Source organism: Conger conger, chromosome 6 (genome assembly GCF_963514075.1).
Source record: "Conger conger chromosome 6, fConCon1.1, whole genome shotgun sequence".
In the NCBI taxonomy this organism is placed as follows: Eukaryota; Metazoa; Chordata; class Actinopteri; order Anguilliformes; family Congridae; genus Conger; species Conger conger.
Window position 1 is genome coordinate 30,608,204 of NC_083765.1, and position 20,480 is coordinate 30,628,683.

Sequence of the window (20,480 nt, forward strand, 5' to 3'; positions counted from 1 at the left end):
GCTGAAGTGAATGAAGCTGTTACTTTTAGAGTATTGTGTCTGGTGGCGTGTGGGCGCGCGTGTGTTTGTGTGTGTGTGTGTGAGCGAGCCCATGTCTCAGTCTTTATACCTCCCTTGGTGCCTCCTAGAAGCTGTTGCCTACTCTGTTGGCACGTGATAAATTGCTGCTGGCTTTTATAAGATGCACTCAAAGTTCATTTGCATCATTTGTTCTGATACCCAAGCACCAGATCGTCTTGCAGTTTAGCCCCCCCCCCAAAGAAACGCTTGTGGGCAAATACATTAGCATAAGCTTTCAGCTGGCAAGCTGACACTGCTATTAAGAAGACCAGAATACTTATTCATTTTATGGGGACATAAAGAATTACTGCTGAATAATATCCAAGATGTTGTTTAATTATTCATATTATGACCAAGCATTTTCCTACATTTTAATGCACTGCTTGTTGCCAGTAGTCACGCTCAAAGCTTTGCTTGCACTGATTTGTGTTTGCATACAGAGATTGGAAATCTATTACTTTTTAATTGGTGGATTGTGCTACATTTGCTTAATAGGGTTTACAGGCTCACATGATACCCTTTCAGATTTATGATTGGTGGGTAAGAGTGGCCTGTAGGGACATATAAGTGGCATCTGGCAATAATAAGAGTGCCAGACACAAACCTGCATTGCATTCCCTATGCTTCTCCGTGGATTGTTTGGGTTTGTTCCCGAAAGACAGCAGGCAAACGGTTTCTCTCTGGGTGTCATTCCCGTTACGGTTTAAAGTCAGGTTCCAGGAGGTTGAGTGACAGCAGGGAAACATTAGCATTTCATCACTTGGCAATGGAGACGACCAGGCCTGGAGAGCACAGAGAGCGTGCCCTGAATACACCTTACTACTCCAGTTTGGCAGCAACAGTACAGCTGTAGTAATGTGGCACAGGTGGTGTTTATCGTAACTTCAGAATGCAGTCTTTTCTTTGTTTCTTTTTTATCCAAAAAATAATTTTGTTTGCATCACAGCCAAAACTGAACAGTTTTTGTGAATCATGCACGGTTGAAGCTTGAGCACTCTCTCAAAACTAAAAATCTGTAATTGACTTCCACAGAATGGTGTAAATTGATTTTTAAGATGATTAATATTTATGCATATTAGCACAGCAATTATGAAATGTGAGAGTTTTTATATGCTCCTGTACATGTTCTTTAACAAAGGGTGCGACATTCCAGTGTTCAGCTAGCATATCATTCAGCCACCTCACTGAAATGTATCCAGCGTTATTTAGCTACAGGCTGCTACCCAAGGGCAGCCGTGTGGAGACTGAGATTACTCCCCCGTTACACAATCCTTCTTTATGCCTCATGTGTTTCTGTGCTCCTCTCCTGATGACAGGAACTCCGGGACTCTGATAAAAGTGGCACTGACCCAGTGATGAAAGCAGGACACGGTGTTCCTGTCAGATCGTATCGAATGCATTACCTGCCGCAATTTGGACCTGACCTCCGAAAGTCCTCTGATAATCTTTTTGTACAGGGACAGGAATGTCTATTTTATCAGTTCATTAAAACAACAAAAAGAGAATCAGAAAAGTGTTGCTTCTGCTGATGGCGTGTTTTTGCAGGTCACCCGCAGGGGCGAAGAGGGGGGTGAGAAACACAACGCTCCCTGGGTTTCATTGCGTGTTTAATTGATCGTGTTATTGCCCCGGACCTCCGAATGCTCCAGCTCCTGGGCTTGATCCAGCTGATATATTTACTGTGGGCACCACTGGACTCTAGCTGCCGGCCTGGAGAGAAAGCAAATCCCTGGCACCTGCGACTCTGCGGGATGAGAGTCTGTTGTGGACGGATAAGCCCTTGTGGTGATGGAGCTGGGGTTTTAGCGAGCGTTTTATTGGCTGTGACCTGACACAGCTCGTCTTTGACAGGTGGCCCAGGCAGATGGCCTCCTCCAATGGGCTTTGCCGCTACGGCGCAAGGATCGACTGCTGCTGGGGATGGACCCGGCGCTCCTGGGGCCACTGCCAGCGTGAGTAACTGCTGCTTTTGGGGGTGAATCGGGCCTAGCTGGGGCTTCTACACCTTGTATTTGCTTTAACCTTATCAACGTAGTTTGAAGGCAATAGCGGGGGCTCTCTGGTATTGTACACACAAACACACACTGGGGCGTCACATTGGCTGTCTTGAAACACGACAATCTTTGACCAAAGATTGATTCCCGTAGCATATAGCTGGTGTATAAACTGACACATGCAGTGTTCATGCTGTGATGCAGTCAAGTCTGCTAGCCATTTGGAGAATGAGGGAGGAACACTGCGGGTTGAATGTCAGGTCAGGTGACTGGTGTGGCAGGTGCTGTAAACACAGGTGTGCATTTCATTTCTCCTGGCAGATTGTTTCCATGAAGTGTTGGTTATGTACTAGGAGGCATTTATGGAGACACAAAAGCTGTAATTCAGTTGAGCTCACAGATATATGTAACTTCAGGGTAGCTATGAATGAGAGTGATTTACAAGTCTAAATAACTTTGCATAAGCAGTGTACTGGGATGCACATTGTTCTATTGTCAACAGGTGTACAAAAGATCAAATTAAATCTGGAGGACAATGAGTTATATCATGAGGCTATGAGAAAATTGCCATGGGCATTTTTAATATCGATAATGCTATTTTACTTTTGCCTATTTCCTTGATAGCTTCAATAACGCCCTGTGGAGTATTTGTTGAAAAAGCTGAATATATTTTCATGAAACATTTGAAAATGTGAATAAAGACCCAAAGCACAGACTGACACATTTGAGACACGCTCCATGGCTGCTGCATGGGTTTGAGCTGTCGCTTGCTATGGAAGTGTGATAAATTGAGGCTTGAGCGCACATTTAGAGAAGAGTCTGCATGTTCCCATAACTGCCTTGAAGCTCTAACTAATCGTTAACACTTTCTCGACCGTGTTGCAATGCTTCTCTTTACATGCGCTTTAGAAATCACTGACCTGACATGCAAATTGCCATTTTCCTTGTCATGTGCTTGTTTTGATCTCATGTGTTGTCAATATGTTACCATTAATGCCACACTTTTCTCCCGGCTGTATGGATGTATTTTGGGTTGAAAGAGAACACATACGGCATTACAGTTCCTGTCAAAAGTGTTTATTTTTTTCTGAAAGCGTTTTAAACAGTCCAATGGATGGTAAAGAGTAAGGTTCCAGCAACAGGCAACAGTAGAATATGCCTCAGCCCTCATGCATTCCTGTGCGAGTGTGCATTTACACTTTCAGCACAGTGGCCTAGTCCCACAAGTCACGGAGTCTCAGGGCACATGCCTGTCGAGTTATCCTGTAACTCCGGGCATGCTGACCCTGTTCCTGAACAATCTTTCACCATTCGGAAAACACAAGTTGTGTTAATGAGATTCCAACCTAAGCCCTGTTTGAGAGGCAGAAGCAGAGAGAGGCCGGTCACCAGGGCCACTGGCGGGGCAGAGCGATGCTCACTGCTGGGATTTTAGCAGCCATATGTTTGGGTGTAGAGCAGGTCGGAGTTGAACCGACCCTCAGTATACTGTTCCTCAGCTTTTAGTGCTGTCCTTCCTTGATCTTCATGTTCCAGTAGGAACTAGGTTCATAATGATAAGCTTGTGTGTGGCCCTTGATAATTAAGGGCCACACTGTACCTTACATTTGCTGTGTCTGTTATTTCCTACTGATCTACAGCCGCACAAAGTATGGGCTGTCTAAGGTATGCTTGTAAATTAAGCATAACATGGAGACTGATGTCGAAATAATAAAATGCACGGCAGCCAATTTTTTTTTTCAGTGAACTAGTAAATACTTTTGATGGGACCTGTAACTGGGTGTGATAATGCTTGTGCCAAAATGCGTGTGTTGCCTGTTGAATGGTTTCACCTTAAAACATCCCCTTCCATAAAGGGCTTCCCTTACCCACCACACATTTAAGGTAACAGTATCCCCTCCCATCCCCACGCCCACTTAACCGCTGAAAGAAGGCTGTTTGTTATCCAATGCCTCAAAAATCCTCTCAACACAACAGCCCCAGCACCACTAAGGAAACCATCGGAACTCAATCACTAACCTCCTCGGGTTCCTGGGCCTTCACAGAAGACCGCGGCCATCGCGCATTACAGCGGTCAGTTGGGCAGCGCGATTAGATCGCCGCTATCAGGTCACGCCTGCCCTTACCCCCGAGCTCAGCGATCTGTACGGGTTGACTGGTCGCACAGAATGAGGAACCTAATGAAATGTCCCGCCAAATTTCAAGCCTCAGTAACCCAGGCGGTCCGACTTTGAGCTTGACTACAGACAGGTTCCATTTGTAGCACCTTGACATGTTATATAGCCACCAAAATGGGAGAAGACACGCTGGTGCTGTACCCAGGTAGCTATGTTCACGCAGGCTTTTCTTAGCCAAACAGCTAAATATGTTCTGAAAAAAATGTTTAATATATAGTATATATATGTACAAATGTTGTGACCAGAAAGACATTTGCTCATCATGCTTTTTCAGTGATCCTATGGTATATTCACAGTCACTGAAGAAGTGCCTTGATAAATAAATGAACAAATAAATAATATTATTTTATATTATTATTTCATTAATAAATACATCTAAGTCTGTAAATGTATAAATGCTGTAGAACAGAGGGCCCCACGAGGTCCTGAGCTACAGGAATTTGAGATTAGGTTCTCATGAATAGGGTGGTCATTTTAGAGGACCTAGAGAATAAAGAACCCTGTCACAGAATACCTGAAGATTGTTGAACACATCCTATTAAGGTTATGCTGGAGAGATGATCTGGGTTTGAACTAAAAGTTCAAGCCTCATATCAATTCTTCCAGTCTCTGGCTTTGATCTCACATGGAATGTGTAATTCCAGAGTGAATCTTGGACCATTCCACTGTGGATCATCCCTTGGAAAAGAAAAACCTCCCAGTGAGGATATACCTTGGCAGTTTAAGTGAAAAAGAGAATGAAATCCCTACGTTTGGGGAAAACATGACTACTCATCAAGAAAACATTATTTTTAAAAAAGATGAAATGTATAGATCAATTGATACTGTGTCCTTAAACTGTGGTGGCTTTGGTTCTGCTCATTGTTTAACTGAATGTAAAATTGTTGACTGTGCTGTCTTAGAGAATGTACTGTAATTGATTCATTAAAAAGTGGCTGTGAGGCTTATTACATGCCAGCAGAAAAAACAACCCAGCAATATTCATGATATATAAATTAATACTCATACACTTTTTAAATACACTTTTATAAATGAAAGATGACAGTAGATCTGTACTGCATGCCTGTTTGAGACTGTTTGTGTTTGTAAGGTTTTAGGAATGCTTGCTTGTCCAGGGACCAAGTGCAGCCTCCTTTCATGTTTCCTTTTTTAAAGAGAAAAGCCTGGAATTTCTTTTTTTGGACATTTGTTTTCCAGCTCCCTTCGTCTTAACGCACAGGGTAGTCGGGATAAGGTGCCGGCCCCAAGGTTAGCTCAACATATTTCTTGAAATAATCTTGGCAAGTTGTGTCCTGAAGGCACGTCCTCTGAATCCTCGGTTAACTTATTATATTTAGCTCCCCTCCAGCAGAAAATATTTCAACCCCCCCCCCAGCTCACCCCTCCCCCCTTTACAAACACCTTGCATTTTCTCTGCCACTGTTTGTGTCAACATATGTCAAAAGAATGTGAGCCTTTTTCAGTCAATGAGCTTTGATTTCCTGCTCAGTGGCTTTTCTGCTTAGTCATTTACTTGCATAACAAACATGTTGCTTTTGAGGAGAAAGCCTTCTCGTTTGAACAGAAAAAGAGAGTGGTTAACATTAAGCTAAATCAGGGGAAAGTCCAGTAAGTGGAGGTTTTAATAAGAGCGGTGATCTATTTTGTGATTGGGCACAAGAGCACAAAAGGGGTGTACGTAAGTCAATGTGGTCAGAGGTATTTCTAAAAGAGGACAGATTTTACGAGGTAAATGAATGCAGGATATTTTCTCGGCAGACTCTTAAAAGCAGCTGCCCTTCTCTGAACCAAAAGCATGGATTGGCTTATTCTGAGCACACTCTTTTTCTATTGCCTCTTTTCTATTTCCATTGGATTTAGTCAGGAGTCATCTGACCTGATAAGGAGTCAGCCCAGATAAACTTTGATGACATTACATTTATCGGTTTCCATATGTGGCAAAAATGTCTCTTATGACCAAATTAGGGGTTCTGTTTTACTTTGTACTTTTACCCTTCTAGTTAATCAGAGCCTTAATCTTATGACTGAGGCTTTAACAGGCTGGCCTTCAACACCCTATCTTATATCATAGGTTTTTAAAGCAGGTTAACAGGGTCTCTTGATTAGATTACACAATCCAATGAAGTGAAAGGCACTTGATTATATTAGCTGCTTATGGGAAAAAAGAGACAGACTAATGCCACTGAATGCCACAATGAACAGTGTCTCTTACAAGACAAGGGGATATTCAGACCATGTCAAACTGAGAAATGCAGGTTCAAGCTTGACTTGTTTTTAAATCTATGACTGATTTCCATTGCAATCAATATCCCTAATACACCTAAGGATTATTTATGTTCCGCACCATTAGAGTACTATAGCAACACACATACACACAGACACACACGCTCACAGAGAATAAGCTATGTGTCTGTGCCGTCAAAAAAAGAAAACAACATTCCTTGCAGGGTATTCACTCAAAAGAATGTTCCGTAGAAGCCACTGCAGGGGTAGTGATGATGTCATTAAACATAGCAAGTCAACACCTGGCCAGTTAGCTTGACAAATGGGAGTAATAGCTAAACTTTGCTGCCACTGGATTAAAACACTCAGAAGTGTTCCATTGACAGTTTCACAAGTCTCAGTGGCTTTAATGTAAATATATCAATTAAGGCCTATTTATTTGTGTCACAGATGCACTTATTTAGAGTTTCATAAATACAAAGAAACCTGTTTTCTATCAGACAGAAAGCGTACTTCTTCTCTTGTTGTCTCTATCTAAATGTCAGCAATAATTAATTGCCAAATTGCCCAGTATTATAACACACTCAATGATGCTTTTAATGGTAATTAGCAACACTTGGCTGCATCCCACACAGGTCTACTTAGCATTCAGAAAGCATCACCATCAAATAAAAAAGAGCACGTTCGGTGTTTGGCTATGAAAAGAAAAGGTGCTATAAAGTTATACGATCCTCATGGTTGAACGGTTTGTAGCATTCAAAGAATATAATTTTTATTTATTCACTTTCTGCTCTGAGTCACAATGGGGCTCCCATCTGTTGCCTGTCAGTGATGGTTATTTTATCATCAGATTCTGTTTTTGCTTGTTATCGATTCATCATATCACTTGTCATTTCCCCTAAGTGGACTCTTGTTAATTCTGGGGTGGATAATTTTGGATTATGCAACTGCACCCAGTCATGCAGACACATGTAACTCTCATAATGAATGAAATATTAATCACCATGCCTTTTTACTGCCTTTTATAATGTCCTGTAGAGCTCACCACAGAACAGCTGGGCTATCTGGACATGTAGACATGTCTGGTATTAAATGAAAGGCGTGAAAGCTCTGAAATACTGAGCAACATTTACCGTAGTAATGTAGTGCTAGTGCTGTTTCAGGGCATAAAAATCATCCAGTTAAAGGGATGTTTCACAGATACTTTTGCTATAGGTGCAATTGAACAGCTCTTTCAGTTCTCCAAAATGTACTCAGCATTAGCTGACACCTCCCTACACTGCATACCTCAGTGGTTCCAGTGATTCTTAAGCTTTTTTACACCCAGGCACCATTCTGATTTGTTTGATTTCTGTTTTGCCCCATCACATAATACAAAATACCAGGACAATCGATTTACTCTTGAATTCGCAAAACAAATGCTTACCATACCTACTGATGATGACCCAAGTTGTTTTACGTATTGCTAGAGTAGACAGTACATGTATTTCTGAATATGTGTATAATGCTAGTTAATTAATATGATTTGCTGTCACACAGTGTTAGTAATACGTCCAATCTTATTATTGGGGCCCCTGTTATTCAATCTCTGTGTGACCCAGTACAAACATCCCAGGTATGGGCCCCTAATGCACATATTAAGATCCAATGTCATATACAGTCCCCTCCAAAAGTATTGGAACAGCAAAGCCAATTCCTTTATTTTTGCAAAAAAATAAAAAGACACGAGACAAGAGTTCAGAATTTCAGCTTTTATTTCCTGGAATTTTCACCTAGATGTGTTAAACTACTTAGAAGAGAGCACCTTTGGCATCAGACCACCAAATTTTTAGGTGAGCAAAAGTATTAGAACAGAGATTATTTAAGTAAATTAAAGTAAATAACACATATCCCTTGCTTGCAATAACTGCATGAAGCCTGTGACCCATTGACTACAGCATTATATGGACAACTATAGCATTCTTCTTCTTGTTGTTTGTTTCAGGGTGGGTTTCCCTTCAATCTCCTCTTCAGGAGGAAAAATGCATGCTCAATTGGGCTAGGGTCTGGTGATTGACTTGGCCAGTCTAAAACCCTCCCGAATGAAATCCTTTGTTGTGTTGGCAGTGTTATTGGGTCATTGCCTTGCTGCATTATGAAGTTCCTCCCAATTAGTTTAGACACATTTCTCCGTAAGTTAGCAGACAGAATGTTTTTATCGACTTCTGTATTCATCCTGCTGCTTTCCTCTTGAGTTACATCATCAATAAAGATGAGTGAGTCCACTCCAGAAGCAGCCATAAAAGCCCAAGCCATGCCACTTCCTCCATAGTGCTTCACGGATGAGCTTGTATGTTTTGGTTCATGAACAGATTCCTTCTTTCTTCACACTTTGGCCTTTCCATCACTTTGGTAGAGGTTAATATTAGTCTCATCAGTCCATAAAACTTTGTTCCAGAATTGTTGTGGCTCATCTCTGTACTTCTTTGCAAAATGTAATCTTGCCTTCTGATTCTTACTTCTGATGAGTGGTTTGCATCCTGTGGTATAGCCTAAAACATATTGCTGCTCTATAAGTCTTCTTCGAATGGTTAATTGAGATACATGTGGAGAATATTTGTGATGTCACTGCCTGATGTTTTGGGGGTTTTCTTCACAGTTGTCACAATGTTTCTGTCATCAACTGCTGTTGTTTTCCTTGGTTGACCTGTTCAATGTCTGTTGCTCAGTACGGCAGCTGTTTCTTTCTTTTTCAGGACATTATTCCAAGTTGTTGTACATGCCATCCCTAATGCTTCTGCAATGGATTTTCCCTCTTTTCTGAGCTTCAAAATATGCTTTCTTTTCTCTCAATGACAGCTCTCTGGTCTTCATGTTGGTTTATCTTTTCAAACACAAATGCATCTTCTTAAAGATGATTGCATTTTGTCTTCACAGACAAAACCCAAGGCTAAAACCAAGAGTGGATATTCAGAACTATTTATTGTTTAACCAATCAATCTAATAGGACACATCTGGGCAACAAGTCACATGTTCCAATACTTTTGCTCAACTAAAAATTGGGTGGTCTGATACAAAAGGTGATATGTTCTAAATTGTTTAACAAATCTAGATAAAAAATACCAGGAAATAAAAACTGAAACTTGTATACCCGTTGACCTCAAACTCAATGGTCTTCTGTGTATACCAAAACAAAGGAATTGAACTGTTCCAATACTTTTGGAGGGGACCGTATATACAGTATATACAGAAATGACTACATACTGAATAGCACATTGTCTTATAATTTTATGAAAGCTTGGCTTGCTGCTTGACTGCTGCACAGCAAGAAGACATAAAAATGATAATGATGATGGATGGAGTGTTTATATACTGTAGTTATCAGTACAACTGTGTGCCATTGGATGTGCCTTATCTTTCTTGTTTTGTTTTTTTTGGCTGCCCTACAGCTGTCTGTCAGCACGGCTGTAAACACGGGGAATGCGTTGGGCCGAACAAGTGCAAGTGCTTCCCTGGGTACACCGGAAAGACCTGTAATCAAGGTAGGCCAGTGCTTGGGACTCAAAGATAATTATGCATTCAGCGAGTCTGGACTGACTGCAGTCCACCAGAGAAGTAGAGAGGTCATTCTCACAGCTCTGTATAACAGCAGGAGAGTGTGCTGTTATTGCCCAAGTCCTCTGCCTTCACTACAGCGACTGATTTGGCCAGGCCAAAAAAAGTGTGTGTTATGTCTGAATGTTGTTTTCAGAAGGAATAGCAAGTGCAAAACGGTGCCTTTCTTCAGAGCTTTATTATCAAGAGGTGTATTCATACTCTTTATCAGAATTCTTAACCTAACCGAGAGGCAGATAGCATTATTCAGTGCAGCAAATGTTGGTTGTTTGCGGACATTTTTAAGCACCATTTCAAAATACATTGCCAGTGTTGTCATGGGTTACATTTTGGTAATTGATTCAGAACAACAAAGCACTTTTGATGACAGCTGCACAGGATGGAGATTAGCAACAATCACTGATCTCTTCTGACTTCCATTAGTTATCTTCAATATGCCACTACCTTTGGATGGAAATGAGTAAAAGATAACAGTGAAAATGTACAGTGTTTTTTTCAATAAGCTGTTGTGCTGTTCAAGGCCAGTATGAATATGAATCATAACTGATTCATAATGTATATCGATTTATATTGTCTCTCTCATGAATAACTAACAAATTGTCAGTAAGCAGAGGAATTACAATGTGGCAGAATGACAGAATGGCAGTAATCAGTTCTTGCTTCGATAGTGTGGGTTTTGCGTGATTAGTCTAATTGCATAATTTGAAGACTTCCCTGTCCCTGGAAGCTGTGTTAGAATCACTGTGTAAGAAAGTCTGCAAAAGATGCCAAAGATAGTCACTGAAAAGCAAGCCCAAGCTGTAGAAATGTTTTTATAACCTGATTACTGTTGGTTACTTATTAATTATTGGTGACTGAGTGAAATCAGTGTTCATATCTGCAAAATGATAGTAGGTATACAATTACAATTAAAAAAGGATCCAACATTTCAATTTGAATGACCCACTGTGTCCATATCTCTGGAGAAGTAACAACTGCCAGCCATCTCCATATTCTGTTCAAATGACTCTGTCGTACAGACACTTCCATGTTTTGTTTTTGTGAATCTCAATCTCCTGTAGATTTACTCTAAAAACAGCTCCGTGCACATACCCATAAAAGGGATGATAAAAGGGCAAAAGCTGTTCTGCATTGGGATCCAGCCATATGACCTGGGCATTACTTCTGCTGCCACACCAGGTCATCTGTGAAACTTACATATTGAATTTCATTGGCTAGATTATCAAGTTCAGCACTGGTTGTATCAGGTTGGTTTCTGTGCTCTCTGGGACAAATTGGGCAATTATTTTTAGAAATGTCTTTCAAAAGGTGACAGCAAATAGTGATTTACATGGGTTGAGTTTTCAATTTTTGAAAGTTGGTTTGAGGGAGGGCTTTCGAGAGTTAAAATGAGAGTGTTGCACAGTATTGTCTGAGGCGCTAGACCACACTGAGGCACAGATATGCTCTGATTGAAGCCATTAAATGTTTCATTTAATGGCACAGAAATTGATTTAGATTTATAAAATAGTCTTCTCTCCACAAGATAGCAATTGGATAACGTGTAATTAAAAAACAAGGGACTTAAAATCCTCGGCGGAATGTGGAAATTAGCCGTCTCATCTTTCTCCTTTAAGAGGGTTTACACCACTTTGGTTAGGTGCAGCCTTTTGACAGCTTTACTCTGCCTGATTGGTCCATGAACAAGAAAAGATGATTTCCACAGTGCAGTCATTATCGATTTAATTTAATTTACCAAGCAAAATGTGATTAGAATTGCTGTGTACCATTTGCTTTCAAAACAAATGGTACATTCAATTGTGAGACATCATTTGTCAGTGTTGAATCTGGGACAATGCTATGATTGAAACCTTAAACTGAGCTACGCAATGAGAATACAACCATGAACAAAATGTATATGTTAAAAACCAGTAGGCCTTAATTCAGTCGGCAGAATTAGATATTTTCTATGTGCTTCCTGTAGTTTTGTTCACTTGCAAAACCACCAAAAAATAGAGAAAAATAAACTTTGGACATACCATAATTTCACACAAAACAACATGACATAGCAAGTAAAGTCTTTTTATCTGCCAACCGTGGCTACATCTTAATCTCATAAACTGCTTGCTTCCAAGTACTGGTGACACATTATTTATGTTTCTCTACTGTCATCTGACTTAGCAGCTATAATTTGGCATCTATTTAAAGAATGCACTTCTCCAGAAATTCCTCTTTGTATACACTTGCTCATACACTATTAGACAAACACGCGTGACCACAAGTTCTCTCGGTCACTGTAATGTGAAGACAGATGCATGACTGAGACACACTTTGAGTAACAGGAACACGAAGAGCCTCCTATTCAGGAGACGGGTGTGTTGGAATGGGAGGGAGGTCCCAGAGTGAATGAAAGGCTGAAATGCTGGAGGAAGGGTGGGTTGAAATAAGATCTAAGCAGTACTGCGATCTCTACGCTAGTTACGTCTCATCTCCGAAGCAGACTGAAAGGCAGGGACAAACCTTCAAGAGCCCCAGAGTGGGTTCACATCCTCTCTCAGAAACAGAGGAAACAGCCCCAATGTCAGGACTGTGCTAGAGGGAGAGAGCTACGGTAAGCAGCAGCCTTTAATCCTCTGTAGATCGCATTAAAATGTTCCTGCATTTGGGAATATCTGTCAATCAATCAATCAATATTTAATATAGTGTAGTACCAATTGTTGTCAAATGGAACTTTACTTTGGACATTTTCCAGAGGGAATACATTTTTTTTCATATAAATGCCCCCCCCCCCCCCAATTAGAGGTGACAGAGCTGAACACATTTTTATTTCTTACACATTTTTTAACCACACATGACAGTGCAGTAGGAATTGAAATGGAACTGCTCAGTTTCTGTAATCCCCAGCTCTACATATCATTTCAGTATAATTCAGCCATCCATTATCAATCAGCATGAGAAATTTACATGATCTCCCTCTCAAGAAACACTGCTAAAGTTTTGTAAATTGGCCTTTTACAAATCTACAATTTTTTTCCTCTATGCAGAAAACTGTGCAAAAAAACGCCAACTCCCAAACTTCTGAAAATGTGTGCCTGAGGCACCCGGCTATTAAACAGAGCTGAATTAATGAGCCATGTGAATCTTTAACTGAACCCAAACTGCAAACCATGGTATAACATGCTTTATGACATTACAACTGAAAAGGAACAGCAAAAAAATAAGACTGGTAATAGATTGAAATTTGGCACGTGGTGGCTAGGAAATGGTGGCTAAAAGGGCAATTTTAAAAGTACTTTTTTAATGAGTAGACACCATTTTCAAGTTACTTCCAACTTAATTGTAAAGTGTCACAAACAGCATATGAATCGTTCAGCCATGTGGGTGTTTAAAAAAGCAGATGGTCTCCATTTCCCAGAACAAAATAAACTCATTAAAAATCTAATTTGGTCAGATGTGGTGTGGAAAAGGGAATACATTTTCCCCTCACAGATCAACTCATTTTAATAAAAATGATTATTTCTAGTGATAGGGACAAATGTATTATTCCAAGAATATCCTGAAGCTCCCCCTGGGAAAAATAAAGCTTTTCTATTCTATTCCATTTTATATCTGTTGTCTTGCAGACCCTCTTACACACTTTAAGGCTTCTGTTAGATAATGGTAATGTTGTGCTTTTTAATTTTAACAAAATGTTTTTCTCCGCAGTGGTTTTCTTAGTGGTAACAATTGCCAAACCTTTTTTCCCCATGTGAACATTACCGTCCTTTACATTAGCATCAGTCAACCATCCTCTCACACCTGTATTAGCTTTCTTGTTCCATCCCATTTAGTGAGGAGCAGAAATCCCAGCACTGGCATATGCCTCTGCATCTGCACATGGACCCAACCCCAGAGTTCACTGTTTTCAAAACTGCTTAGATTTCAAACACAGTTTTGGTCTGTTTCTTAACTGACAGCTTGTTGTATTCGTTTCTGTTAGTCTGGAAGCCCAAACCTCGCCTCTCGCTATCTTCACAATGGTATTTATGAGTTGAAAGTTGAAGGCAGCTGCTGGGATTATAGTTGATGCAATGCGTGTCATCATATAATTAGTCATAACCCCACTGTATTGTCCAATTAGAATGCATTTGATCTTTCCACTGGACCCCTGTTCAAGGTCGCGTTTGTAGCTGTCTTTCATTGGGTACTTGGATGTTGGGGAAAGTTGGCGGGGGGAGGGGGATGAGCAGGGGCACAGAAGCCAACCAATGTGGGTTTGGATGAGTTACAAAGAGCTTTTTCAGAACGACAACAACAAAGCACCTAAACTATTCCAGCATTGCAATACCGCCCAAGTATTGGGCCATCTCATCTTTCTTAGTTTGACACCGAACGTACGAAAGCTAGTGGAGGAAGAGGACTGCCATCATGTGTCACAAGTTAAAAACAATGTTTGCTTTTTTTGTTTGCGGAGCAAGGTTTCATGAAATGAATTGCAGCCTAATGTGCTTCACAATGAAAAATACACGATAAGAGGTAAAAGACTATTTGAAAAGAAACAGACAGGGTAATTACAATATGTAGTAAATAACACATTGCTCTTATTCATGTATTGCTGTTATTTTATACACAAGGTGAAGGTGAAAACTGAAGTAATGGAAAAGTGGGAGAGGCTCCCACTGCCACCCCCTCTTCCCCCCTTAGGAATGTGGTTTGGTGAGATCCGTCTGATCCATAGGTGTTTCCGTTCACTCCTCTACCTGTTTTGCTGTCTGTTTTTTTCCCCCCTCTGGCTTCTCGAGAAGACGAGGAGTATTTAACCCCCCCAATATGGGACAGTCATCCTCCTATCTTTCTCCCCACGGACCTCCAGCCAGCAGGTGGCGCTCCAGAGGGTGAGCTATTCCACTGATCACGAGGCAACCCCCTCCTTCCACCTGCCCCCGCATGGCTCACCCTGAGAGAGATTGAATGCCTTTCTTCCTCGAGCAGACGCCAGCGCTTTGCCAGGCAGCCAGAATGACATGCCAAAGCCAAGCATGACATTGCACCAAGCAGTGGCACCTCCTGAGTCTCGAAATCCCTCTTTTCTTTTGACTTTCTTCTCTCCTTCTCCTGATTGTAGCTCAGAAAGGCTGCCGCACTGTTCTTTGTTGCTCTGTCCATTTTGTTTAAGGACCATTTTGTGCATATGCATTTGTACTTGTCTTAATTTTTTTTTTTCCACGAATCATATATATTCTTGTTTTTTGTTTTTTGTTTTATTTCAGGCCACAATCATTCAACTTATTTAGAAAAATGGAGGAAACTCTCCATTATCTCTTTTTATGCTCAGTTTTCTTTTGTGCAATAATGAAGCTATCCTCATTCCAGAAGGTTCCGCATGTTCTGTTTCCTCTGGAGAACAATGCGTACAATTGTAACCAGCACTGATAAAGACCAGCACATTCCTTGCCAGGGTCTTAAATCTCCTCCAGTGATAGTGGTGTGTGTGTCTGTTTGGCAATGCGGGAAAGGGGGGGGGGGGGGGGGACATACCATACCATAGAAAAAGACATGGATAATAAATCACTTCTCTTAATGCTTCAGCTAATGTGATTTCAACAGTTCATCTCCAGTGGAATCCCAGACAGTGCCCTGCACATCCCTCTGTTTTGTCCACTATGAGGAAGCAAGTTGACCGCTGTGACTGCTGTCTCCTTTTCAGACCTTCTCCCCTCTTGCCCCCTATTCCAGGGAGAACGCCCTTGCTTACTTGTTTGGCATGTGCTATTGCTCAAAGCTGAATAATCCCCTTTCAGCTTTTCCAGCTTGGTGCAGGTGAAGATCCATGTCCGCACCATGGTGTTGTGCTTTCATTTTGTTGCCTTGTCTTACTGTTCACAGTTGCTCTCGCTGTTGACAGTCTTTGATGGGAATTCTGTTGCAAGGGTAGCCTGGTGAAGGCCAATGCGGACATGCTGATGTACTTTCTTTGTGTTACAACAGTACTGTACTGCCCAGATTCACCAATACTCAGTCAAGAGGGTGCTAGTCATGAAAATGTCCTCATAATCAGGGTTTTTCTTATTTTCTTTCTTTGTACGACATTAATGTTACTGAACAAGAAGCAACTCTGAGACTTGATTATGTTGGAGATAACAACATATTAACCATGACATGTAGGTACATTACATTGAGATATTTTGACTGTTTTACATGCAGAGAAAACATTTTGTTTTGTCATGGAATAGATGATTATCATTAACAAGATAGATCAGCTTGAAAGGGTCCGTTTCTCTCAATTATGGTAAAAGCCGTCCTTTAATTATGACTGCATTTGCAATCTCACAGGCAAAAGGTGAAGCTCAGTTTTTCATCATACAAAAATACACAAATTGGCTGAGCCTGAATGATACATTTTTCTGACACCTCTTATTTAGTTAAATGTGTAGTTTGAGTATCAAACAAACTTGGGTTAAAATAGTGTTTTGAACCTGCTGCATGCAAGTGCCAGTGCCATCCAAGTGCCGGTTGTAAAATATGAAGAGCATACATAATGAAGGTTGAGGTCACTGGAATGTTCAAGTCTTGATTTAGTTGTAGATAAAAATTCTGAGCTCCTTTAAAATCATCTTAGATCTGTGGTTTGTGGAAGTGAGATACAGTGCAGAAAGAGACAGTGAAGGCTGGCATTACTCTCCGCCCGCCATTCCGTTTTCACCACTCCTCGATCGTGACGTTCCACAGGGCTTGAACCGGCCAATTAACATTAACCCTGCGGAATATGGAGTGAAGTCCAAGAGCCATTCATCTATTTAAAACTGTATCATCTGTCAAATATAGACAGCGTGCCGGACATTTTCCCAGAGCTAAAAGCGGTGCCGTTTACTCTGAAGTAGGCCAGGCTGTCACTCCCGTACAGTGGGCAGTCTATTTTAACATGGCACGATTACACCACGGAAACACACGGCGTGCGCGGCTTTAAAAAACGCCTCTGAAACTTATACAGTTGTTATTTTATTATTAGACTATCTCACCACTCCTGACCCCCTCAATGGGCCATTCTAGTGCCTGGATGACACTCTGGTGGAGTTACAGGACAGAGAGGCCCACTGCAATCCTGTCAGGCCCCATGTTTAAAACACATAGGAGAGGGTGGGGATGTTTTACTGGGGAGGTATGACCAACAAAGATATAGGATGGTTATATTTTGCTGGGAAATTATTACATTACATTACATGTATTTGCCAGTCACTTTTATCTAAAGCAGCATACAATAAGTGCGTTACTAATAAGTGCATTAATGAACTCGTCATTGAACAACTACAGAACACATGTCAGGTAAGGTATAATTCACATAAAGCATCAGTTATCAATAGCCATGAAGTCTAGTTCATAACGCAAATATAGGCAGTAAGATATCAGTTATGGCATGTCATAAACTAGAAGTGAGGCCTGATAAGAAAAATAACAGTAAGATTTCTTACAAATTATAATTATATTTCAACCTTACACAGGCTGATCACTTGAATGCGTGATGTATCCACAGATATTATGTTGCATTATTCAGATATGGAACTTCAAGTAGGGTTGTGTGGCTTTTGGTGCTAACAAACAATACAGTACTGAAAAGCTATGGGGGAATATTCTCCTAGTCTTGTGGTCCTAATCGAATTGTACATAGGAATTGGTGTTTGAACATTTGTTTCCTGTTTTCCACTCTTGCAGTTAGACATTCAAAGTTTAATTTCACAATAACAACAGGCTAGGGCTTGCTCAGATACATTTGCTTTTGGACAATCCCTTTGCCTCTGCTCTTATACATAGACTTATGCTGCACCTACACATCGTAATAGCAGAAAGTACTTGGGGTATAGCCTGTATGTTATGACTGCTTTTTTATTAGTTTTTTTTTGTAATTTGGTGGCATTTATAGCCTAATGTTTTGGTTTTCAGTTACAGCTGCTTTTTCCCTAAGTAAACAACAGCAGTTGCTCGACTGTTGCACAATGTTTTTATCAAGAATAGTTCTCAGTTATTTTTCAGATTCCAATTACAAGAACAATGTTTTGAAACCATCTTGGTATGATTTATTGTACTATAATGTTTGGAAAGCGATGAAACACTGAATAATCCCTCAAGAATAATCATAACATGTCAGCAAATAATGAACTTACATAATGGTAAGTTTGAGCATTGACAAAAACTGGCAGAACTCTTAATTGCATTAAGCATGGGTAGCAGAACAGCATGCATTGCATCTGCTGTATATTTAAAGCGAATCATTTTCATTTATTTTTATTTTGCTGTACTGATCGAAATTGTTCCAAGAAACCATAAGAGCTATTTAAATTTCAATTAAAAATTAACAGCAGGATGAAATAGTGATATGGCTTTTCCGGTATCCTAGGGTTCCTTTAAGACCTAAGCAAAGAATTCTCTATCATTTGCAGCGTAAGTGTTTTGGGGGAATGCTAACAATGTGAGTTTAATTCAAGAACACCACGTGTCATATGTTGCACTCCGATTGCGTTATACCTCGCCCATAAATAACCCCCATTACCGTACCATCATTTTCTAATAATATTTTCTTTGCCGCAAGTAGGTGTATTCAGACATTTATAGCTGCCTAATGATTCAATGCACTTGCATTGAGCTCATCTAAATGTCATCTGGTGGAAATCATCAGGGTTGCGTAGTGTCATTGGTATGAAGGCATACATGAAGGCATTACCACCTTTGCAAGTAATAAGCACTTTCTTTGAGCTGCACCATTTCCTGTGAAAGGAAGAGAGGAAGAGATAAAGCAGGAGAGAGGGAGCGGGCTTGTTGAAACACAGCATCCTCGCCCTGAGCCAATGATCCTGCCCTCACACAAACAGATGGAGGAGTTTTTGGGATTGACCTCTGACCTCTGACCCATGCTAATTGCCCTGTGTCCTGGAGCCTTGACCCCACCCCGCCTCCTCTGCCCGCAGATCTCAACGAGTGCGGACTGAAGCCACGGCCATGCAAACACAGGTGCATGAACACCTACGGGAGCTACAAGTGCTACTGCCTCAACGGCTACATGCTGATGCCTGACGGTACATGCGGAAGTGAGTCATCCCTGTCTGTCCGTCTGTCTGTCCCATTTGCCCAGTTCACAGTCAGTGCCAACGCCTTACTTATGTTCAGTCAGGGTGGTTTGAGAAAGCCGCATGGAAAAGTTTCCCCTGTGAAATTTGCCTTGCGGCCACATATAGAGTTTATGTCAGTCTCTTTTCATGATAAACGGTTATGATGAAGTGTTGTTCTAAAATAATGACCATAAATACTGAGGACTGGCTGAAGGCAGGCACAGCGTATTCCTGTGGAGTGACTTAAGATGACTAAAATGAAAAATATGGAGGAGAGATGAACTTCACCCCTCAAGTAATGTGCTGCGCTTATTGCTGGCCTTAAGGTATTCATACCCTGGGCCCAAGCAGTGTCTAGACTTGCCAGGCAGTAACTGTGGTCGGAAGAGGTTGAGATTTCCCTTGGAGATAAATGATTTTTTCCCTTGCACCTTTGCAAACACAGTCCCATCTACAATCTTATCACTGCGGATGGTGACCCTTTGATGGGGCCACTAATGATATAGCGCACATGTGAATGCGGATGGCGTCTTCGCTGCTGAAGGAGAGTGTTTGTGCAACCTGAGTCTGAGTCTAGCATGGCCGGAAGGCCTGCCTTTAATTATTCAGCGCCTCTCTGCATCAGAAATCCATCAAACACCTTTGAAGGCTTGTTTTTTCCTTTAAACTGCAGAATAACTGGATTTGCAGTGTAACCCTTACCACCAGGGCAATGCAGGAATGCATTGTTTGTAGAGAAAGAGACCGAGAGAGAGATATAGAGCGAGAGGGTGATAGAGAGAAAAAAGAAATGGAGAGATAAGAATAAGTGAATGAACAAATAGAATAAGGGAATGTGTAAACAACATTTTTGTGTCCTTTGAATGACTGAAGGGTAGAGCTGCTGCTTTCTCAGCTCAATGGAGTAACTTGTAATCTCACAGGGCTTTCTGTATCTCAGTGATTTGTTACATTTGCAACAAAAGTAAAATATGTCCTTCCCAAGGAAAGTCGGGAGAGTTTAACAAAGTGATTTTGTGTAATGGCGGATTTCAGCAGGACCGTTACTCAGTGTGAACGGAGCAGTGGTGCAGAGATCTCTCTGCAAACATAAATCAGAGAGCAAGAGTGAGCGGGCACGGAGAACATTAGATGTACACTGCAGGAGAAGCGGCTTCTGGAGAGGAGAAATCTAATAACACCGGGGCTATCTCCCAGCTCTTCCCCTGAGCCTCTCAATGATATTGAGAGGTTTGCACCGAGGATGTGACAGATGCTAAAAAAATAATATTGTTTTTCATGGCTTGAGTTTTTATTTTTCTCACTAGGCGGTCACAGGCGTGTGTATGTGCGCGGTACATGTGTTAGGGACGGCTCCAGCATGGCCTCTACCT

General features: G+C 41.1%; 1 protein-coding gene across 4 annotated transcripts in view; it reads left to right on the forward strand.

Moving 5' to 3' along the window:
- The window catches only part of npnta (nephronectin a), a 38,547-nt gene that overhangs the window by 4,606 nt on the left and 13,461 nt on the right, over nucleotides 1-20,480 (forward strand). The window contains exons 2-6 of one of the 4 annotated variants that reach the window (XM_061245265.1): nucleotides 1,912-2,012; nucleotides 5,429-5,479; nucleotides 9,883-9,975; nucleotides 14,812-14,901; nucleotides 18,967-19,086. In XM_061245265.1, the coding sequence (XP_061101249.1) occupies nucleotides 1,912-2,012; nucleotides 5,429-5,479; nucleotides 9,883-9,975; nucleotides 14,812-14,901; nucleotides 18,967-19,086 (455 nt within the window). The remainder of the gene's footprint in view (nucleotides 1-1,911; nucleotides 2,013-5,428; nucleotides 5,480-9,882; nucleotides 9,976-14,811; nucleotides 14,902-18,966; nucleotides 19,087-20,480) is intronic. The other 3 variants (XM_061245266.1, XM_061245267.1, XM_061245269.1) reach the window with 3 other exon arrangements.